We start from the raw sequence: 23,958 nt of genomic DNA, 5'->3' as shown, positions 1-23,958 counted from the left end.
ATATGTGTTATAAAAAGGTTTACATGTGGGTTAGGACTGGTTTAACTAAATGGATTTTAAAACTAATTTTAGTTAAAGATTTAGTAGGCTAAAGTGCAAATTTTGTGTGTAGACAATGCCCTAGCAGGGTTACATTTGAGTTCCTGCAGAGCAGCACACTACTTCTCAAAGCCCCCATGAATAGCTGATTTAAAAACCTTGTCCAGGACTGAAGTAATACGGAAAATTGGATATCCTATATAGGCTCATGGGAGCAAAGGTTTTACTGTTAACACTCTAGCTTTACTGTGACTTAAGGAATTTTCAAAATGTAACTGGTATACAATAAATGACTTCTACAGTGAATGTACTGGTGAAGCTGAGGGACAAAAATTTATTTTGTAAATGTTTTTGTTTTGGTTTGTTTCAGGCCATGAGTGCAGCTGTCTGTTTTATGATTGATGGTAGGTATATATTTGTATGATTTGAAATAAACCATGGAGATTAAATGCTTTTCTTTTGACAACTTTGTTTTTCTGTACTATCTCCTTACCAAAACATTATGAAACATAAATCTAGCCTGATTTTGCTATTGCAAAGTATTCATTCGTTATAGTCTTGTATGTTAATTTGTTCTGTGTGGATGCTTTCACCAACTTCTTAGTCAATTAGATTATTTGTACTGTGTTTTACTTGATGGTACAAAAGGGACACAATTTTGCCCTCAGTTACTCCATGGAAGCCACCTGGATGTTGATGAGATTTCTTGGGTGTAACTGACAGCAGAATATGGTCCAAGAGTCTTATAAATGTTTAAAGTTAGCTACAAAAGAACATGTTTGCCTTTTTGGCACAAAATAGTATAGACCTCATGTACTGTTAGGAAAAAAACTCATTATCTTTTTAAAACTGCTTCATAGCCTCAATGCAACCTACACTGGATTTTTGCCGTAAACTGGACAGCATTGTTGGGCCTCAACTCACAGTATTAGCATCAGACATATGTGAACAATACAACATCAACAAAAGGATATCAGGGTTTGTACTATCTTTATGTTCCTATTGCAAACCTTCCCCAGGTAGCTCAAAGTCTATTTTAATGACTGCTTCAATAAGGGTAACAATATGAGTACATATTTTAAGAGCATTCTCTTTGAATTAACATGTATATGTATCTTTAGACATTTATAGAGAACCCATTGTCACATATTTAAGTGCCCTGGGGGAACTGCTCTAGTTTTTATACAAGTAACAATTTTATTTAGGTCGTTGTGTGGTTAAGGTTCATTTTGCCTTTGGCAAGGCCTTTTGGCACATGTTTATTCTTACAATCTTATAATTGCTACTCTTTTCCTACCCAGCTAATTATCAAAGTATTAACCGTTTTAAAGGAAACCTGCAAATAGTTAAAAGGAAAAGTCCAACAACTGTAGAATATGCTGCCTACACCAAATAGCTAAGGCAGAGGGGCATTCAGACTCAGTGGCCAGGCAATTCCTGTGGGGTTTGATGGTCATTTTTCATGTGCAGACAGAAATTACCTGATCCCAATAGTCCATTTTTAGTCTGAAATGAGGGTTCTGTTGGGGTGTGCAACATAAGCAGCATAATGGACATTGATGTATCCTCTAGAGTGGGAGCAGGAGAACTAGGACTTATTTTTCCCCCTTCCCAAGTCTCTCAAATTTTAAATTGAGTGTACATCTCCCCATTGCCCTTAGTGGAAGTATCTAGTATTTAATTCTAAGGTCCTATCCACACTGGATCAGAACCAGGTCTCTGGTTGTACCTATCATTGTTCTGAAGCGAATGTGGACAGGACCTAAAGTAGTTAAAAATCGTTCAGATCATTTTTATCAAGGAGTTTAAATAAAAGTAGATTCTGTAACTTCAGAGAAAATCCAATTACTCTGAAGGAATTCCTGTCTCTGACTCTTGGCAATAGGGCCAGTGGAATGTAGGAAGAGGGGGGACCATTTTAACTTTGATTTCCTAGTAAGTTTGAAAAAAAATAAAATTGCTGAGGTTTAGATGCTACCTAATCTTTTAAGGTCTTAGATATACAAAATAAGCAGTTTATTGGCACCTTTTCCTGGAAAATATACTTGCCCAAAGGCTCCTTCAGCAGTGGGGTCCCATCATTGTTTGGGCAGACAACAGGAGCTTTTGTTTAAAAGGTCAAGGCATTATCACTGTTACAATCTTATTTCTTTAGGCTCCCTATTCATGGGCTTGCTAAGAGAGAGTATTGCCCCTGGCTCCTATCCTTGTATCCAGCCAAGCTGTGTTCAGTGTAGGGCCCAGCTGGGAGCAGGGTAGAGGCATTTTTAGGCCACTTTTGTATTCCTCTGATCCCTTAGGCTGCTGGGTAACGTTTGACTCCTGGTGTAAATTACAGTAACCATGGTACCATTACACCAGCCAGAGTGCAGCAATGTTCTGGCCATCCCTCTGGCTGAAGGGGATAGAGTGTGTCATAGAGCAGCTAACGCCATCTCTGTGCTTCCAGGGGAATCCCGACTGCCTATACTTACTCATTTTCCTCTGCTCCCCCTGCAAAAAAATGGAACTGCTCGAGAAGATGTTCTGATGTGGCGGCGTGTTTTCTTGCAAGACTAGAATTCTAAATGGATCATACAAATAGAGATAAGGGTAGAGGATAATCCTCTGCTCCCTCAGTGCTCTGCATAATGCTAGGGTCACTTGTAGCAATTTACAGACAAAGAGTGAGAGGATTTTCTTGCAGTGGCCACATGCTGTACATGTATTGTCTTGTTCCTCCACTTTGTGAACATTTTTGACTGACTTCAATGAAAACTTAGTTTGCCACTGAAACATTGTGTGAGGATGGCTTGTTCTTGAACATCTTCCCAAACGCTAATCCCATAACCGGAAAGGAGCCTTTCTGAGTACCTACCTTCATCCCACTGCCAGTGTGACTGGTCCCTTTAAGTGGGAGCAGTTTCCAGTGCACCTGAGGCTGATTAGCTGCTGCCCAGCTGGGCTGAAGGGCAGGCACCTGAGCCTTATAATGGAGGAGAGAGCAGCAGGGGAAAAGCTGCTACCAGTGGACTTCTTTCAGCCCAGGGAGGTAGAGAGGAGAACAGCTGCTGCTGTCTCTTCCTTTGTAAGCCCTTCCCTTCCTTTCGCTCAACCAGGGGCCTTCCCGTAAGCCCAACTGGGCAGCAGATAATCAGTCACTGGTGCACTGGACACCCCCCCCCCCCACACACACACACACTGCATCTTAAAGGGCCAGCCTACTTTGTGACACACACATTAGTTGCCCAAAGGCAGCAACTATAGACAATGTAGCAAGCTTTGTGGTGACCTTCCTCTTGACTTTCCGAGACTTTGTTTTTCCCAAACTGTGATGATGTATAGCGTAAAAAAAAACCAAAAAACACTGGGATGATATTTTTCATTTAGGTAAATAAGGGCCGTGGCATTTATATTTTTGAGTAGACAAGGTGAGGCGTTTTTAAATATATTGGCTATGTAATTTAATTTATTATAAATCTATGGATATGAACATGCAGACAATGTAGTATCCAGTGCCAAGATCAGAACCTGGGACGTTCCTCTCTACAGAGAGGAAGCATAGCCTTATGAATAAGGCACTAGGCTGGGACTCAGGAGACCTCAGTTCAATTCCCAGGGCTGCCACAGGCTGTCTTGACACTTTAGACAAATCATTTTTTTTCTCCCCCTTTGGTACCTCAGTTCCTCATCTGTAAAATGAGATCATTATACATACCTACTTCCAAGAGCTGTTATGAGGAAAATTCCTTATATGCCTCAAATGCTCAGATATTATGATGTGGACCATATTGATACTAGAAGGACCACTACCACTTGAGCTCCAGAATTATGTTATCTCTGAGTAGTATTAGGCGTTATCCTATGCAGTTCAGTCTCTCAGGGGTGGCAGCTGCAGATATCTGACATTGTTTCAAGCAGAAAAGAGCAGCATTAGCCAGTGCATTATATAACCTCTCCCAGTATATTGTATATCGTGTAGACACAAAAAGGCTATGTTAAAAGATTATTTAGGTGGCAAGTCAAGCAACTTAGGAGATGCCAGAATTAAGGTTGCCTATGCAACCTTAATGCTGCCCCTTGTGCTTATGCATTATGCTACTGTCTTTAATTACATGATCACATACTGTTTTTTCTACAGGCCCTCTACCTCATTTCCTAATTGTTTAGTGCTTGACTTTGCAACCTTTAATGTTCTTTTAGCATTTACTAGGTCTTTAAAAAAATTTCCTAGGTCTTTGAAAAAAGAAATTCTATCATGTAGCATCCTATTGAAAACTACCCGGATGATTGGCATGATTGGAATGTTTAGATCCACCACACAGACCATGTGAGCTAACAGAGTAACGGATAGCAACAGTAGGTTGTCATCTTGTATGTGGACCAGCATTAGAAGGAGATAGTAAGCTTTGCCAGTGTGTTTCATGTACTTACTGCCAGCAGAGGAATGGTGAGACTGAGGACTCTTAGGTTCCATTCCAAGCTCTGGATGGAGTGTGTCTAGTGGGTTCGCACTCTCTTCTCAAGCTTGAACTCTTCTACTCCATCTCCTCCAACTTGTCCCAGTCCTGTCTTTTGCCTGCCTGTGGCTCCTTATCCCAGTCCCATTTTTCTCACTTAGCCAGTCCCAGTCTCCTTTCCTCAGGTTTCTCATCCCAGTCCTAGTCTCCTTGCCCAACCAGTCTTCGTCTTACTGTTCCAGGCTCCCATTCCAGTCTCCCCCACTCTCAGTCTGTCCCCTTGCCCAGTCATTCCCAATTCTCTCCCCCAGCTCCTTGTCCTGAATCGCCTTATGCAACCAATAACAGTTCCCCTGCTCCCTCTCTTCATCCAATTTCTCTCTCGTCCCCATTCACTGACCTCTTATTGCTGCTGCCACCTCCCACATCCACACTTGGCTCCAAGTCCCAATCTCTCCCCCTAGACTCCTTCTCCAATCTATGCCCCGTTCTCTATCCGCAGCCCCTTGTCCCAATCTCATTTCTTCCCCCCCCCACCCCGACTCCACATTAGATACGTCTCCCTTGCCCCCTCACCTCCTTCCCTCCACCTACTGGCTCCAGGTTCTAGTCCCCTTGCCTAGCCAGTTTGTCTCCCCCTCTCAGCTTCCTGTGGTCTTGTCCAGCCAGTCCCAATCTTTCCCCTCCAGCCCTGCCAGCCTTCTGTCCCAATCTTCCCTCCATCCCACTGCGGGCCCAGCTCTTGTCTACCCTGCATTCGAGTCAGACAGCTTCCTCCTCCATGCTCCTGGAGTCCAGTAGGGGTGGTCACTGAGAGCACAGGAGGGATAGTCTCCTTGCTCTCTGTTCATGTGCCCAGACCCAGCATGGCCCAGAGCTGCAATCGTATGGCAAGTCCAGCTTCGCTCCTTCAGCCCTGGACTGGAGCATGCCCAGTGCTCAACTGACTCGTCAGGGAATTTAAGCCTGAATCTAAGCCTCTATTGAGCATATGCAAACCACAGTTTTTCAAAGGCCTATAACTTGGCCAAATTTGGACAGATCTTCATGGGGATGGTAAAAGGTACATCACTAACGCACAGACCATTCCCTGCCAAATTTCAATAATTTTTCAAAGAAAAGGTTTCCAGAATTATTTTAATATGGGCAGAACATTTTTTCCATACCCTCTTTCCTGGAAACAGCTGAACCCAAATTTTCCAGTGCAATTCAGATTCAGGCAGACACCTGACATAAAATTTCAGCCCAAATGGTTAAAGTTTGGCAAAGTTATAAGCAACTTAAAACAGCATGTTATAATGGGAAGTGTCAGGCAACCGTAACATGCAGCTCTATCAGCCCCATCTATAACAACATGCATAGTAGCTCAGAAAATGTAGATAGCAAAATACAGCTGCAAGCCTTATACTTTATCAAGAGTACTGTGCCATCTTGCAAGAAACTAACAGTTCAAGGCTATAGAGGTGTGGGACTCTGTTACTGAAATCTTTAGTCCTTTTGTCTAACTCTTAAAAGCCCAGGGTCAATCATTGCTGGATTTTACATAGTGGGTTTGTTATTTCTCTAGTTCCTTTTGTGTTTTATGTTAAAAGAAAAGTGCCATTTTATACAATAGCACCACTCTAATCGTTGTGATAGCATAGATGTCAGCCTTAATCTAAGCACATACTGTATATTGGCCAGCAGAGAGAAGCTGTGGGTCATTTACACAATAGAGTTTTAAGGAAGCAGCCTAGTTAGTGTATAGTTCATGCTGGTTTAAACCAACAGACACATTACATTGAAGGATTATAAACTTTAAAGAGTTTAAATTCCCTACAGCAAGTGCCATTTGTCTGCTGCTGTCAAGCTAATGTAAGTGAAGGTGTGTATTTAGGATGATAATGTTGTCACTTAGAATGTTTGAAACAACGAATCAGTTGTATCACACAAATGGTTTGTTTGGTAGCACTGTATAAGAATAGGGGAAAATTCCCAGGCAAGATTTATGTAGTACACACTTGACTGGGGGAGGAGTTGAGGTGCTTAGAAGCTTCTCCCACAATCCTAAATATTTTCTTCAAAAGGCTTATTTGTCATGTGGAGTATTTGTTGGTTTCCTACAGTATTGCTGTTCTAAGGATGACTCAATCATACCAAAGATACATGCACACCTACTTTGGTGTGTGGTGACTGTACTAAACTGGCAGAATTGCAGTGAGTCAAATAAAATATGTTTGCAATGGTGCCAACCTATTAAATCATTAAATACTTGGTTTTTTATGTCATTGAGGGATTAAAGCAAAGGAAGATCATCTTATTAACTCTCCCTTAAAATTTTAATGCAGCAGTGCCCTGATAACCTTATATGGTTTCTTTTTACACTAATGCAGTTGGGTGACATAATAGGGAGCAAGATATCCAGACGTTTGAGCCATTTGCTGGTCCGCTAAGGTGATAGTGAGTAAACTGCCATATGACGTCTAGCATAGATGAGACCGTTCCAAACAACTGAATATGTAACCTGAAGTGCCAACTGCTGCAGCAAACCTTCACTGATTGTAATTGTTGAAGCCATCACCAAAACCAATATCAATGACTGAAACTTAAGTCTTGACTTACCAAACTGGGAAAGGGAGATCATCTCATGCCCAAATCCACCAAGGAGGGTGAAAAACTCTCGTTGGCTTGGCCATTCTGGGAAAGAGGGGAAGTTTTCCTGATCTCAAATATGATAGTCAATGAAAAACTGGAACAGTTCTAGGGAAATCCCTTATGAAACAAATTAGTAACACAACACCCAACTAAGCCAACCGCTGACTCTTCTTTAGGGAGGCAGCAAGGATCCCCACTCCCAGGCAGCCAGCACCTATATGCTCTCTCCCCAGAGTAGCTAACCAATCCAGCAACCAGCTGTGGTTCAAACCCACCAATGGTGTGAGATCATGGGCCCAGTGGGAGAACTCAAAGAGCTAGTGAAGGAGAAAGGGAGATTTTCTGATGTCCCTCACTGGTGGGTGGGTCCTGGTAAGAGCAGGAAATGCCATTAGGCAGACATAATTTTATTCTCTTTCCTGTACTAGGAATTCATGCAGGTCTCTCTTATGGTGTCAGTGTTTTGGAGGTCTAAATGTTTTTCATTTCAATGGCTATCCAAAAACAGTCTGTCAACCCTGCCACAGGTCTTGAAAAGTAGTTAGGCATGGCAGGATTCAATTTAAATTAATAGATGTTGGTAAATCAACTAAAAAATATTGATCACTAAAAGTTGGCAGGATTGCAGCCTTGCCCCCTTTGCCTCTGTCACCAGCACTGTGGCAACTCAAGGGACCCTCTGCAGCTCTGCTGTCATGTGTCTGCAGGGCTGCAGGGACCTCCCTGAGCTGCCAGAGCTGGTGAGACCCGATCCCTGGGGGCACAAGGTGTGGGGAAAAGTGCAGTTCTGGTGGGGCAGAGCAGAGACCCCCGTCAGGACTGTTGTGAGGAAGAAGCAAAGACCCTAGCCATGGGGGAGATCACCCTGCTGCTGAATGGCTCCATCCCTGGTCCGGAACTGTTCAGCAGCACCCTGTGGCCAGGGTTTTGTCATCCTCATCGCAGCCCTGGCCTGAGGTCTCAGCTCCCCCAAGTCAGGGCTGCAGCCTCCCCCTCACCTTGCACCCTGGTGGCATGAGCCTCTCAGTTGTGCAGGGAGCCCCCTGCCAAGCTGCCCTAATCCCAAACCTTCGCACATGCTCTCTCAATTCCAGCAACAGTTTAAAAAAATCTTTAAAATAAATTATATAAATGGTCAAAATTAGAACGAAAAAAAAACCAAATTCTGCCAAGCCTAATAGTAATGTATGCACAGTGTCTCAGTATGATAAGGTACCTGATCATGGATTTCATGTTGTGCATGGATTAGTGATCTGTGACTTACATATACACATTTCACAAAGACCACTTAGTCACCATTTTCTTTAACTTGTTTTCCTAGGTCTGAGAAGGAACCTCAGTTTAAGTTTATCTATTTCAATCATATGAACTTGGCAGAGAAAAGTACAATTCACATGAGGAAAACACCCAGTGTATCACTCACGTCCGTTCACCCTGACCTCATGAAGATTCTAGGTGATATCAACAGTGATTTTACTAGGTAATCTTACTTACATTTTTCCTTCTGTCAAATAGGCCTCAGCTTTTAGCAGTGTTCAACTACTGAATTATCCTGGTTTTTCATTTATGTATATAACATAAGAACGGCCATACTGGGTCAGACCAATTGTCCATCTAGCCCAGTATCCTGTCTACCTATAGTGGCCAATGCCAGGTGCACCAGAGGGAGTGAACCTAACAGGTAATGATCAAGTGATCTCTCTCCTGCCATCCATATATACATACAATTACTGAATATATAAAATTGTGGAATAAGTAATAGAACAGATTTTTCTTTTATCTGTATCACTGTAGCCAGTTTGATACATTGAAATGTCTGTCCTGTCCCACCCTTCTGGTCTGTTTTCTTTTATGAATTTTCATGTCCCTGAGATGTTGGGCTAGATTTCAAAAAGGGATTGGACACTTCTGTGGATATCAAGAACGTCCACAGTTGTTATAATTAATAACCAATTTTGGAAGGGATTTAAACCTTATGTTTCAGGGCTTAAGTCAATCTCTGACTATTAGAGATCAGGATGAAACCTAATTTTGAGGGTACATTATCCCATATTTGCCTACTAATTAACATACTAAACTCTTTAAAATATGCTTATAATAAAACACTAAATCCAAGTACTTATTTGGAAAAAAAAGTCTTAGTTTCTCCTATGATGGTGGAATCAAAGCTTGTCATGCCAAACCCATGAAAAAAATGCAGAAATTGGGCTTCTTTTTGGCTTAATTGGCTTGTGAGTTGCTTATTGGCTAGTTTTTGACTTGCAGCTTGTTGCTTCTTCTTCTTTTTTTTTTTAATTGGCTCCTGGCAAGCAGGGGCCGGGGGGAGAGAGTCAGGGGTGCACAGTGGGCCCACCACAGTCCCAGACTGCACGCCAGGAGGATCTAGTCACATAGAGTGTTAGGGTTCTTAGGGATTGGCTTGTTTTGGCCTAGTCAGGGTGCTACCACGTGAAAGCTGGCAACTGTGGACACCAAGCAGCTTCTTTCAAAGCACTGATGTTTGGTTGACTAGTAGACTAAATAAGTGGTTGGCTTACTTCCTCGTGATTAAATTCTCCCAAATGGCGATTGTGCAGGTTATGCTGGCACTGGCTCGCTGTATTTGTCTCCTGAGTTGAGCACACCTGCTCATTTTTGATTTTCTGTCAATTATGCAATGTCACAGCAATCTGCGAGATCAGTTCACATCTAGTTTATTCATAACCCTTAGGGTAATTAAACAATTACTAAAACTGCTCTATTTGCTGGTTATTTCTTGAGATCTTTACTTCAATATTGTTGCTTGTAATGTAAGTTATTTATTTTGCTTTTCGTGTCCCTTATTTTTGATGTCGGTACAAATTTTCCTAAGGTTTGTTTTATCCAATTTCTTTCAGAGTTGATGAGGATGAAGAAATCATTGTGAAGGCAATGAGTGACTACTGGGTGGTTGGGAAAAAGTCTGATCAACGGGAACTGTATGTTATTTTGAATCAAAAAAATGCAAACCTGATTGAAGTTAATGGTAAGGATTTTTTTAATTTTTGCTATTTGTTAAATACTGTTGGTGTTACTAAAATGCTTATCAGTGGATTTTTAGTTCTCCAATTTATTCTAAGATGCACTTAATGTGGGATTTTTTCTGTGCTACACCAGATCAGCTTGCCTAAGGCTTTAAGTCTCTCCTCCATGTTTTGAAACTAAATCATCATAAATTTTCAGCAGACTTTAAGTCGATGTTCTTAACAATGAATCGATGACCATTATCTTACTCCTTGATTTTAATGGGAATATTTAATAAATGAAGTGCATTATTATATTTCCAGGAGGTTAAAATGCCTACTTTTCTGAATTTTGTCTTTTATAAGTCAAGGCAATATATTTTCACAAAGGGCCTTAGTCATTAAGATCATTAGTATTAAAATACTGTTTTTCTCCCAAAGTGCTTTTCTACTTCAGTTTTATACTGCAATTTAAGACATACCAAGTACATGAAGAAACATGCATCAATATTACCTTTAGCCCAATTCATTTGGATAAAAAATGAGAACATTATGGGGCAATATCAACTTGAAAACTAGACAGGTTTTTTTACGAGATAAAAGTAGTTTGTTTCTACATCTGCCCCTGACCTTCCTGCTAATTATTCTGGTTTTACAGTCCTACTTCTCTATGATTGTTTTTTTCTATCTCCTTGCTTCTGTGCAGAAGATGCACAAAAATGGGGGAGACAGACTTGCTGTACCTAAAGTGCTGTCAAATGCACAAAGTGTATAAATGATCTGGATGGAAAAAGGGGTAAACAGTGAGGTGGCAAAATTTGCAGATGATGCAAAATTATTAAAGATAGTTAAAACCCAGGCAGACTGCAAAGAGCTACAAAAGGATCTCTCAAAACTGGGTGCCTGTGTAACAAAATGGCAGATGAAATGTTAATAAATGCAAAGTAATGCAGCTTGGAAAGCATAATCCCAAATATACATATAAAATGATGGAGTCTAAATTAGCCGCTACCACTCAAGAAAGAGATCTTGGAGTCATTGTGCATAATTCTCTGAAAACATCCACTCAGTGTGCAGCAGCAGTCAAAAAAGTGAACAGAATGCTGGGAATAATTAAGAAAGGGATAGATAATAGGACAGAAAATATCATGTTGCCTCTATATAAATCCATGGTACACCCACATCTTGAATACTGTGTGCAGATGTGGTCGCCCCATCTCAAAAAAGATGTATTGGAATTGGAAAGGGTTCAAAAAAGGGCAACAAAAATTATTAGGGATATGGAACGGCTTTTATATGAGGAGAGATTAATGAGACGGACTTTTCAGCTTGGAAAAGAGATGGTTAAGGGGAGATGTGACCCCAAAAGGGGGGACAGAAACCTGAGCATTCCCTAGCCCCGCCGCCCTGGGCCAGGAGGGAAGGCAAAGCCGAAGCCTGAGCCCCACCACTCAGTCCTGAAGCCCTTGGGCTTTGGCTTCGGCCCTGGGCCCCAGCATGTCTAACGCCAGCCCAGGCAACCCCATTAAAACAGGGTCACAACCCACTGTCGGATCACGACCCACAGTCTGAGAATCCCTGTTCTAATCATTAAGCAAGACTTGTTTAACAAGAAAAGTTTTTCTTTCTGTGAAAACAGGATAAAAGCTAAGTCCATATTTCACATGAAAAGACTGATATGTGAATTTTCAGATTGGACCTGCTGAACAAAATTGACCCACCTTTCTCTTACTAAAAATAGAAATAAGGAGTTGATATGCACCAGGACACACTTTTTTTTTTTTTAAATATATAAAAAAAGTGAGAACATGTTTTAAAAGCAGAAAACCCTAACAAATGTATTTTTTCCCCTAGATACAGTTACAGTTCTGTCAAGTCTTCTTTTTAAAAGCAGGGTGTTTATATAATAAGTTGTGATACTATGTGCAGTTTCTGAACTCTCTCTCTCTCCCCCTCCTTTTTTTTTTTTTTAAACAGAAGAAGTAAAGAAACTTTGTGCAACACAGTTCAATAATATTTTCTTCCTGGATTGATCTGCAAAGGGCTGATTTAGTGAAAAAGAATCTACAAATGTCAGAAACATTTTTGTTTAACATGAAAGGTTATTAGTCATATTATTGACTGGAATAATGACAATAGTAAAGCAATACTTGCTTTGTAAGAATCAAATTTCTACTGAAGCTGTAAACTCTGATCATAAGATTTTTAGATTTTAAAATATTTATGTGCAAACCAATTAAAATCAATCTGATTCAACTGTACCATTCCATTTCTCTAATATTGTTATGTTAATATTTTACTGAATAAAATTAATAATTGTTACAATTTTAAGGGCCCTTTTGTTCCCTTTCTGTGCTCATGTGCATAAGAGTGGATTGGAGTGTGGGGATTTAAATTGTTTTTCTACACATTAGCATGTAAAAGGGAGGGGGAAGTACTTGATGTTAACCCTATCATCTGAGTCTGAAGTGGCACCCACAGTAAAGGATATTGAGTTAACCTAAAATAGTCTCAGAATCATCAGCATGTAAAAGCTACACCACCAGTTCTTCAATACTAAATAAGTAAACTAACCTGTTCCTCTCCTGTATAAGTTGACAGAGGCTGCTGCTTTAACAATAAAAGAAGTGAAAAGGATAAGGGCCTGATCTTCCTATTCATACTTAGTAGTCATCCCATTGAAATCACATGATGCAGGATTAAGCCCAAAGATTTACTTTACATGAGTGAAATACCTGGGTTCCTTACATGCCAGTGTACATAAAATAGGTATACAGACGCTCCCTGACTTACACAAGTGTTCTGTTCCAGAATGCCTTGCATAAGTCGAATTTTGCAAAGTCAGGAACGTATCTCCAACAATTATGCAAAAAAACTCCAAAAAACCCACCTTACCGAACTTTTAACTTAAGTGCAGATTTCCGTAAATTGGGTTTGCGTAACCTGGGAAGCGGCTGTATAATTAAAAACCTGATGCAGGTTGTATAGTTTTAAATTCCATTCAGACTATGCAGTCTCATGGTTACAAGAGTCAGCCAACAAACAAACCTGAAACGCTAATGATCTTAACCTTTAATGGAAAAATGTCTCCTAATATGGCATATAGTACATGTACGGAATGGCTTTGTATGTTCAAAAGTTTACACAAGTTTTATGTAACAGTTATATCAGGGTAGGCAACCTATGGCACATGTGCTGAAGGCGGCACGCAAGCTGATTTTCAGTGGCATTCACGCTGCCTGGGTCCTGGCCACCAGTCTCAGGGCTCTGCATTTTAATTTAATTTTAAATGAAGCTTCTTAAACGCTTTAAAAACCTTATTTGACTTTACATACACCAATAGTTTAGTTATACATTATAGACTTATAGAAAGAGACCTTCTAAAACGTTAATGTATGACTGGCACGCAAAACCTTAAATCAGAGTGAATAAATGAAGACTCGGCACATCACTTCTGAAAGGTTGCCGACCCCTGAATTATATAATCACACTCCACGTTTTCTAGGGGGCTCAAGATATCAGTAGATGGAGGTGTGGGGGAAGACTCTGGAGAGTTAAATTTCCCTCTCATATAAACAAATACAAATAATTTTATTGGCATTCATTTCCTAGAACCTACATTGTAATGTTTAGATTTTACAGACCTAGAAAGTAAATCTCATACCTTAAAAATGTTAACAAACACATACTTTACTTACAACTTTTATTGCAACAGTCAGCCTAATTTACTTTTTCTTTTTCTTCACACCTGCAGAAACCTTGCTAATGACTGGCTGGGGCAGAATCACTACTTCTTCCTTTGCAGGAAGTGGCAGCTGTGTAGCTGAATCCTCTGGCTCTTTAACCACTGTATTATCTGTCTCTGCTTTTTCTGCTGCAGCTTCTTCTTGTTTTTTGGCCTCTTCGGCTTTCCTTAGGGCAATACGCCTATGCTCGCACAAACAAACAGAAGTTTACACTTGCTTACCACTGCAACAAATTCATGCAAACTTATCATAGGCTAAAATGATTTTGTTTTGCTTAAGTAAATAGAGCCATACTGCAATTACATGCAGAATGAATTGCCTAATGAAAAATGTGATCCTTTTAATCCTTTCCTAAAATGTGTGTTCTGTGTAGTTACTACTTCGCAATCAACTATTGTTAAGCTTCATGTATCATTGCATAATCCAAGCACATTCTTAAAAGGAAAAATTATTTACCTGCAATCCTGGTTCTCTGAACATATCATCTCGTTAGCACAAGACTGCTCCCCTAGCTCTCAAGTTGCTTTTTGACCCCTGAAGCTAGTGGTAGCAGTGCAACATGTGAGGTAAAACTCCACCAGAGAGGTCCTTTGGGGCCATCTGCCTGTCCCAAGTCAGACAGAAACACCAACAATAGAGTTAACAGAGACTTTTAGCCTGGAAAAAGAAGGGTCTTTAACTCACAACCAGGAGGATTACCATCGGCACATGGAATGTGAGGACCATGAACCAGCTAGAGCAAATGGCCCAGGATAGAAGACTATGGACATGAATGATGAATGGAATGATGTGAGGTAAGCTTTCCTAATAGCAAATCTGTGCAGCGCATAAATACTACTCTCTGAATGTTCCAGTCAATTCTTTTGATTATGCAGAAGGCAAAGCTCCCATAAAAGAAAGTAATGCCAGATCAGTATAAGGGCCTATCTCCACTCCAAGTTGCATTTGTTTAATTAAATTGTTTGATTAAACTAGTGTAACTATGTGGAGACAGTGTTCTGTGGTTTTAACTTGCACCTCTAAATGTACAGTTGCAAGCTAAACCAATATAAACAGTTTTAAACTAAGTGTCCACCTGGTTATGCTGGTTTAACTAAATCCCCATAAAAAATCACAATAGTTATCTCCATGTGTAGCCCAGGCATACTTTTTTTTTTTTTAAGTGCTTCAGTAAAGAAAATGAAAAAGGTACAAGGGAAAAAATGTCAATCAGTAACCACCAAGTTCTGAGAGGAAGTGGGCAGAGGAGTGACAATCCTGCAAGATATTTTCAGGGAAGCAGAATTACAGGCAAGTAATTTTCCCTTCTGGACAGGAGTCGTGCTTCTTCAGAGAGTCTCACTCCTTCAGAGCTCAGCTGCAGCAAGGACAAGGAGGGCTTTTTGGGAGAGAGGACTAATACTTCTCATCAGACACAGAATACAAAGCTATAGAATGAGCCCACACCACAGAAGCAAATGCCACGCAAAAATATTTGACCAACTGAAAACGAGGGATGTCCTGAAATTAAAAAAAAAATTTGTATGAAGGTGAGAGAGTTTGGTCTTTCCTACCTTGGAAACAAGTGCAGAGAACCTCAAAAGGGAATCCCTTTTGGAGCCTGAATTCAACCAATAATGCTTTGCAAACGTATGAAGAAAGGAAAGTGTAGTTGCTTTGCATATGTCTGTGATAGTGACGTCCATTAGGCAGGTAGTGGTGGGCATAGACTCTAGGTCATGCCGAGGCTCACTCAGTTTCACACCAGTTACGTCATAGCAATGCAAAGCACAGAAGACATTGGGTAAAATTTTTGTAAGTGCCTAAGTTCCATTTTCAAAAGAGATTTTGGTATCAAATTGAAAGTTAATGGGACTTAATGACTTAGGAGCTTTAGGCACTTATGAAAATTTTACCCATAGTCATTTCCCACTTAACTGGTGTAAAAAGAAAAAGTTGTGTGGTCTTTCTCAGTGCTTTATAGAATCGTAGGGCTGTAAGGGACCTTGAGAAGTCACCTCGTCCAGCCCCCTGAGCTGAGACAGGACGAAATAAACCTTGACCATCCCTGACAGATATTTGTCCAACCTTTTCTTAAAAACCTCCAATGATGGGGATTCCATAACATCCCTTGGAAGCCTATTCCAGAGCTTAACAACTCTTATAGTTAGAAAGCTTTCCTAATATCTAACCTAAATCTTTCCTTGCTGGACATTAATTCTTATCCTGCCTTTAGTGGAGACAGAGAATTGATCATAGTCCTCTTTATAATAGCCCTTAATAGATTTGAAGATTTATCAGGTCCCCTCAGTCTTCTTTTTTCAAGACTAAACATACCCAGTTTTTTTTAACCTCTCCTCGTAGATCAGGTTTTCTAAACCTTTTATCATTTTTGTTGTTCTCCTCTGCACAATTCGTCCACATCGTTCCTGAAGTGTAGTGCCCAGAACTGGACTCAGTACTCCAGCTGAGGCCTCACCATGCCAAGCAGAGTGGGACAATTACTTCTTTTCTTGTATTGGACACATCTGTTAATAGTGTTTTTTGCAGCTGTGTCACATTGACTGCTATTCAATTTGTGATCCTTTTCAGCAGTACTTTGCCTAGCCCATTATTCCTCATTTTGTAGTTGTCCATTTGATTTTTCCTTCCTAAGTGAAGTACTTTTCATTTGTCTCTATTGAATTTCAGCTTGTTGAATTCAGACTGATTGTCCAAAGTGCTTGCAACCATTCCCAGTTTAGTGTCATCTGCAAATTTGATAAGCATACTCTCCACTCCATTATCCAAGTCACTAATGAAAATATTGACTAGTGCTGGACCCAGGACTGACTCCCTGTAAGACCCTCCCAGTTTGAAAGAGTAGTTATCAAAGGTTTGCTGTCAATCAGTTGTGTACTAATTTATAGTAATTTAATCTAGCCCACACTTCATAATGTCATAATCAGTGGTTTGAGAATTGGCCTGCTAAACACAGTGTTGTGAGCTCAATCGTTGACGGGGTCATTTGGGGATTTAGTCAGGGATTGGTCCGCTTTAAGCAGGGGGTTGGACTAGATGACCTCCTGCAGTCCCTTCCAACCCTGATATTCTATGCCACTATAACACAGTAAGATTTTTTTGGCTCCCAAGGACAGCATAATATCAGGGTAGAGGTGTATTAAACACCTCAGCTTTCTTGATGTCATCAGTTATTAGCACTCTTTCCCCACTAAGCAAAGGACCTACGCTTTCCTTTGTCACTCTCTTGCTTCTAATATATTTAAATAACCTCTTCTTATTGCCTTTTATGTCCCTTGCTAGAGGCAACTCATTTTGTGCCTTAGCTTTTCTGATTTTGTTATGTGCTTGTGCTATTCTTTTGTACTCCTTAGCAATCTGTCCACATTTTCACTTGTAGGATTCCTTTTTGATTTTCGGGTCATTAAAGAGCTCCTGAGGGAGCCCTATTGACTTCTTAGAAATTTCCTCTTTCTCCTTCCCCTCAGGATAGCGTACATTTAATACTGTCTCCCTGAGAAACTGCCAGCTCTCCTGAGCTACTTTTTGTCTTAGATTTTCTTCCCATGGGACCTTACCTTCAAGTTCTCTGAGTTTGGTAAAGTTTGTTTAGACCTGTTCTACACAAAGTTTTTGAACGGGCCTAATAACTATTTTGGCTAGGGGTCTGATCTTTATACCAATGTCATGTAGGCCCTAGTGTAGACAGTTATATTTGTGTACAGGTCCTTGATACCAGTAGAGGTAGAATATACCAGTACAGATATGGACTCTTAAGAACTATGTCCACACATAGGGGTTATATCACCTTGACTGTACCTGTATAAAGTGGTATAACTTGTGTGTGTAGACAAGCACCTAGTCTTCTCTAATTAGAACACCAATGACCTTTCAGCATAGAACAGGGCCTCATTATGATCTATGTGGGACGAACACTGGCAGGACAAAAGGTTCGTTAAAGTGAAATGTTGACATGGCCATTGAAGGAAAGTCAGCTGGATCTGCAATACCCCCTTATCCTTGGAAGATATGATACAATGTGGATCAGTTGCTAGGGCCTGAACTCATTCCTTCTGTAAGCTGAAGTCACTGCCATTGGGAAAATGATCATTCATGAACGAAACCTAAGCCCTGAGGAACTGACTGATTTCAAAAGTAGCTGAGTGTTCTATGGAGGGGTTTGAAAAATATTAAACCCCATGTGAACCCCTGGTGACAAGGGGTTGGTGTGATATATTCAGATTGCAATGCGCTAGGATAACTGAGACTAGCTCCTGATAGACAGAAATAGCTGCCAAATGTGTTTCAGAAAAGAAGACAGTAATCACACAGTTCCTACACAGGGCCTTTCCCCTAAGCGCCAGGGGTAGTTGTGTGTTGTATGTAAACATTTTCTTTTTCATCTCAATTTCTTTCTGAGAAAACCTGGGTAACGTTCTATGACAAATGAAAATAAATTGATTACTGTAGTCTACTGGTTGCACTATATAAATCTGTCATCCAATAGAGTATTTTGAAAGTAGCTAGTGGCTATGATTTATCAAAGAGCAGAGTGACAAATTTCCCAAATCTTAAATCTTCAAGAACATGGTATTCGTGTAGGACCTTACTCTAGATGTCTCTAGGTGTAAAATGAAGCTTTTAAATTAATTAAGACTCACTTTGCTTCCTCTTCAGTTTTCAGCTGCATGGCTAATTCAGCATCCCGTTTCCTATTTTCTTCTACATTTTCCTTCACCACTTGAGCATGCTTGTAGGCAGGAAAGAACTTGTTCACAAAAAAGATGTACATCTGATTCAGCCACAGACTGAGTTTTTCCTTCTGTTCGTTTTTTGCTTTTTCTAGTTTATCTGTAACAGAACCATTTACGTTTTAATTGTAGTTTAACCTACTTAAGAATATATTTGGCTCATTCTAAGTTGTAATCAATACAACCAACTCCTCCCCATCCAGGATGTTCCAGAATTCTGATATGGCAACCAAAATAAAAGTGTGTCCTGTGAAGCTGCTAAGCTACTATCTAGGTCTCCAGGCTCATAAGAGGCATATGCTTTGTTCCTCTGCATGGTGTGGAAGGGAGCCACGTTGGAGGAAATGTTCAAAAACAACACATGGGGTAGACTGTGGCAGCTATATGGTAGCATCATTCCCTTTGCTGCATAGCTGCCACTTGCTGACCTCTGTGCTGGAAGGCTATGAATAGAGTCAGAACCTATTGTTTTTGCTTGAACTCCAGCATAAATGTGTTCATTTAGTATTAAATTACTGCTACAGCAATTCCATATCTACAGCTGTTTTACGCAGGAGAGGTGGGGAGGAAAATGATTGTGTGAAGATGCCAGGTAGGACAAAGTGTGGTGGGTTAGAAGTGCTGCAAAACCATGGACATAACTCTCTTCAGCTGATCCTATAGAGCCCAGCCTCTGCTCCTTTAAGAGGCAAATCCCCATCCCTTTCTGCATATTCTTTTGTGAGAAGGAGATAGCATAGTCCAGGATATGGTGAAAATCCTGGTGGCTTGGTGAGGTCAGTTTTTCTTCTGCTGACACTTGCCCCTCTAACAGCAGTGCCCTTCCCTTAAAAGAATGTATATGAATAAAAACATACAAAGAATTCAAAAACACCTAAAGAAAAAGTAAAATTAATGGACCTTAGTTCCTATGGCACAACACAAAATACACCATGCTTGAAGGGCATCCCAATTTGGGATTCTGGTATCCATTCTCAAGTCCAACTTGAGTTGCTCCTACATACATATGCAATAACATTCTACAGTTGTATTCTTTTTATAACAATAGAGATGGTTGCTGAACACCTTGTCTGCTTGTACTCTTGTGTTTGTGACACCCCCCCCCCCGCCCATTCGTATAAGACTTTTATAGCTATGAAGAACAAGAGAGCTAGGATTCCCTAAGCAGGCAAGAGGGAGTCAATGTAGGCAAATGAGAGATGCAAGGATCAAGAGAAGCTCATGAGAAGTGCCATGTGGTGCACTAACAGGAACCGCACATACAAATTATTCTTTTCTGGCTGACAGATTATGTAAATACTGTGATACAGAGACCCCCCTGGCAAAAAGTCCCCCGTTCTTTGTAAACAGCTCTCACCTCAGATCTGACACACTCATTACACCCAACACATATCTTGCAGGGTTTTCATCTATATACGATATCGTGAGGTATCTACAGAAAGCTCGTAACTTTTCAAGACAATCGTGCAATATATGTACTGGTAATATTTAAGGAATAGTATATTTCTATTGAAAGTATGCCTTATGGACTTGGTTGTAGAAATGAAATAACAAAAGGGGTAATGTGCCTGAGGCCAGGCCTACACTAGTTATAGCAGTATAACTATGGGTATGGCTACACTTACGGTTTGCAGCGCTGGTAGTTTGCAGCGCTGGTCATCCAGCTGTGTAGGAGCAGCACTGGTGTGTGGCCACACTCACAGCTACCAGCGCTGGTGTGTGGCCACATTTGCAGCATTTCCAGCGCTGTTGGGAGTGATGCATTATGGGCAGCTATCCCAGCATTCAAAAGAGGGGGGTGGAGTGGGGTCTAGTGTGACAGGGAGCGGGGGGAAAGAGAGAGGGGATGTTTGGATCCAACACTGAGTGTTTAGCTTCCTGACTTGAAAAATCAGAACATTTTTCTGACCCCTTAGTCTTAACTCTTAATTGCAAACAGCCTGCACGACTCCCCGCTGTTTCCCTGCCTGCCTCTTATTTGATTGTTTACAGCCAGGTACAGATGATCACAGCAAACAGGAGCTGTGTGTTTGTTTTTTAGATAGCAGCAGCGGCAACCGAGGAGCTCCACAGAGCTGCTCACAACAGGGAGGAGGATCTCATTTGATTGTTCACAGATTGATCACAGCAAACAGGAGCTGATAAACAGCTCCGGTAGAAACGGAGCTCCTCCGGAGGTTCACAACAAAACAAAGACGGGCTGCATAACAAAACAAAGGGAGTAATTTTAGTTAAAAGCATTCTGGGATATCTCCTTATTCCCCGGAGGCCAATAAAAGCGCTGGTGTGTGTCCACACTTGATGAGCAGCGCTGGATCACCAGCGCTGCAATCGCTACACCCCAACCTGGCCAGGTGTACAGCCAGCGCTGCAGCCAGGGAGTTGCAGCGCTGGTTGTGCCCTGCAGGTGTGGACGGGGTGTAATTGCAGCGCTGGAAAGCCTCTACCAGCGCTGCAACTTGCAAGTGTAGCCAAGCCCTATGTCATTCAGGGATGTGAATAATCCACATCCCTGAGCAACACAGTTATACCAGCCTAACCTCCAATGTAGACAGCGCTATGTCGACAGGAGAGCTTCTCCCGTCAATATAGCTACCACCTCTCCTGTCAGTGTAGGAGTGTCTTCACTAAGGGCTTGTCTACACTTACATTTTATAGCACTCTAATTTTCTGGATCAGGGGGTGAAAAATCTGCAAGTCTGAGCGCTTTAAAGTGCTAGTGTAGATGGGCTCCGAGCACTTGGAGCTACTCCCCTCGTGGAGCATTCCTGCAACAGCGCTTTGAAGTTTCCAGTGTAGACATACCCTTAAGCACTACAGCTGCAAAGCTGAGCTGATTTAGTGTTTTAAGTGTAGACTTGCCCTCGGTGATGGTGCATTCAAGCAAGAGGGAGTTGTCACTCTTCCTTAATCAGCTGGCAAGGTAATGAAAGGTTCAATTCACTACCCTTGCTCCCTCCTACAATTATCAATGGAAAATCATTAGCAGCATCACCAAACAATCAAAACCTGTTGGAGGTGATAAAGGAACATTACAACAGACAGAGCTTGGCCCAGACCTTGAACAGAAACAAAAGGCTGTTTTCAGTATAACACAGAGAGGGAGAAGTACTCTGGATCCAGCACTGAAGAAACCCCTGGGGAGCAAGGCTGTTTTCATGAATGTTTGGGTCCTGGTTCCTGTGAAATCAGCCACCTCTGCAGAAGACTGAACTTTTTGGGGAAAATCTACTTTATCAGCTAGGAAAAGTAACTATCGATACATGTAGACCCAGGCTCGCGTTTTATGATTCTTTTGTATTGTAAACACTTGTTTTCACCACACTCTTGTTTCTAGTTAAATATTTATTCTCTCTCAAATAAGCCGCCTTCTATTTTATTATATGTGCTCACAAGTGCTATGTAGTTTACAGGAGGGGTGGCTTAAGGTAAAACTGGTGAACAACACTGCACCTTTGGGTGCAGAGGATCTGTAATTTCTGTGGGTAGCCAGTGTCAGGGGCTGGATAATACAGGGGTAACAATTCAAAAGGGACTCAAGGATTAGGGTGCACTTATTTTTAACCTGCAAGGTGAACTTAGCCCAGAGGAGAGTGCGTGAAGGGCTGGTGGTGTCAGGGAGCTGACAGCCAGCTACCACAAGAAAGACACCCTTTTGCTAGAGGCAGGGGGTGACTCTCGGTCCTGGGTACCCTGAGAACCACCAAAAATGTCCTCTGGTTTGTTATATGGATTTTCTTTCTCTAGTCAATGATGATGGAACAGTCCTACACCTGTAAATAACAATATGTGCCTTCAGTAAGAATTGAAATGTTTTTTTTAAGTTTAGAGTACTCTTCTTTAAAATAAAAACTAGGATTTTTTAATTGTGGAAACAAACATGGAAAGAGAATCTTAAACATCTTATTTCATTTTTTTTTTTAACAGTGAAATTCACTCTGTTGTGTTGGATGTTCTTTTACTGCCCTCTTGTGACAACAACCTAAAGGATTAGGAGCTATTCAATTACATTTTTTTTTCATTGGTACCAGATCTTCAAAACTACTTTACCTGCAAATTCTTTCATGGGGTTGCTGAGCACTTGGCCTTGTTCTGCATCCAAATCTGTCAAAGACTGAACTAACATTTCATCTTTGTCATCAGGAGACAGCCGGTACACTGTGTTTGAGGAGAATGTGACATTTGGAACTGCAAAGGAAGAAAATAAAATTACATACAGTGACCCAAGAACCTGTGCTGCCAACTGGCAGAGGGCACTGGGATACAAAGGGGTACAGAGATCCCCTGGATTCACCAAAAGCCTGTCAACGCAAGGTCTTTAATGGAAGCCTGTGTCACAGCGGTCATCATAACTATTGCAAGATCTATGTAATAGAAAATATGTGAGGAGTTGTGTATATACTAAAAATGTTCTCTAGATCTGTAGTTAAAAGCAGATCACTCAAAGGCAGCATGTCTTCAGACAAACTTCTCCAGATGGACAGTGGGAGGCATTTATCTCCATGGTGGACTATTGTACAATAGGAGTCTATTAACAATCTACATTAAATGCTAATGAAGAGCTAGCTGAGACTTGAGAGAGAAATTAAGAGGAAGAGGTAAACAGCAGAGGGAGGTGAGGGGACTCTATTTGGAGATGAACATCAAAGGTCTGTTCTGGTATATTTCGGGGGAGGGAAGGGTGCAGAAAGACAGCCTGGCATTCCTTCAATCTGTGAGGACACGCTGCCAGCACACTTCATCTTGTGAGAAGGGATTTCAACCAAACTGCTTGAAAACGCTGGGGAAAGAACTTGGGGTAGGTTATCTTGTAGGAGATGGAGGAATGCCATGTGAGTTCAGTTTCAGCTCTAAAAATGGTATTATGCTTTATTTGTAACCATTTGTTCCCATCTCTCACATTGATTTTTATTTGAATCTCTATTTTTTTTAAATCAATTCCCATTTGTTTTATAATTGAACACAAGCGCTTTGTGTAATACAGGAACGGTGATCTTGGGTAAAACTAGTAAACTGTGGCACACTGCTCCTTTGGGAACAGAGGATCTGGGATTTCTGTGGATATCCCGTGATCATTTAGGGACTGGATACCACAGGGGGACACAGTGAAGGGTCTCAGGGACTGGGGTGCATCTGTTGTCAACCTGCAAGGCAAAGAAAGGGCTGTTGTAGTCCACAGAAGACGGCTTGAGTGGCTGACAAGCTGGTTGTCTTAGGCCTGGTCTACGCTGGGGGGCGGGGAGGAGAGAATCAATCTAAGTTACACAACTTCGACGTACTTAAATCTACTTACTGCGGTAAGTCGACTGCTGACACTCCCCCGTTGACTCCACCTACACTTCTCGTTCTGGTGGAATACAAGAGTTTACGGGAGAGCGCTCGGCGGTCA

General features: G+C 41.2%; 2 protein-coding genes across 10 annotated transcripts in view; one reads left to right on the top strand and one right to left on the bottom strand.

Annotated features, from left to right (window-relative positions):
- CCZ1 (CCZ1 homolog, vacuolar protein trafficking and biogenesis associated) overlaps nucleotides 1-12,424 on the top strand; it is a 28,329-nt gene extending 15,905 nt beyond the window's left edge. The window contains exons 11-15 of one of the 2 annotated variants that reach the window (XM_039491264.1): nucleotides 410-443; nucleotides 900-1,017; nucleotides 8,434-8,592; nucleotides 9,989-10,116; nucleotides 12,071-12,424. In XM_039491264.1, the coding sequence (XP_039347198.1) occupies nucleotides 410-443; nucleotides 900-1,017; nucleotides 8,434-8,592; nucleotides 9,989-10,116; nucleotides 12,071-12,126 (495 nt within the window). In that variant the 3' untranslated portion in view covers nucleotides 12,127-12,424. Of the gene's footprint in view, nucleotides 1-409; nucleotides 444-899; nucleotides 1,018-2,488; nucleotides 2,635-8,433; nucleotides 8,593-9,988; nucleotides 10,117-12,070 lie in introns of those variants that run through there. The other variant, XM_039491265.1, reaches the window with a different exon arrangement.
- LOC120373201 (radial spoke head 10 homolog B2-like) overlaps nucleotides 1-23,958 on the bottom strand; it is a 60,314-nt gene that overhangs the window by 8,088 nt on the left and 28,268 nt on the right. For 5 of the 8 annotated variants that reach the window (XM_039491257.1, XM_039491256.1, XM_039491260.1 and 2 more), the window contains 5 exons: nucleotides 22,620-22,757; nucleotides 18,480-18,669; nucleotides 13,842-14,020; nucleotides 7,080-7,154; nucleotides 3,883-3,920 (listed from right to left, as the gene is read on the bottom strand). In XM_039491257.1, the coding sequence (XP_039347191.1) occupies nucleotides 3,898-3,920; nucleotides 7,080-7,154; nucleotides 13,842-14,020; nucleotides 18,480-18,669; nucleotides 22,620-22,757 (605 nt within the window). In that variant the 3' untranslated portion in view covers nucleotides 3,883-3,897. Of the gene's footprint in view, nucleotides 1-3,736; nucleotides 3,921-7,079; nucleotides 7,155-13,791; nucleotides 14,021-18,479; nucleotides 18,670-22,619; nucleotides 22,758-23,958 lie in introns of those variants that run through there. The other 3 variants (XR_005585446.1, XM_039491258.1, XM_039491259.1) reach the window with 3 other exon arrangements.

The sequence above is a fragment of the Mauremys reevesii genome, linkage group 10 (assembly GCF_016161935.1).
Source record: "Mauremys reevesii isolate NIE-2019 linkage group 10, ASM1616193v1, whole genome shotgun sequence".
Lineage (NCBI taxonomy): Eukaryota > Metazoa > Chordata > Testudines > Geoemydidae > Mauremys > Mauremys reevesii.
This window is presented reverse-complemented; position numbering and strand designations above follow the sequence as displayed.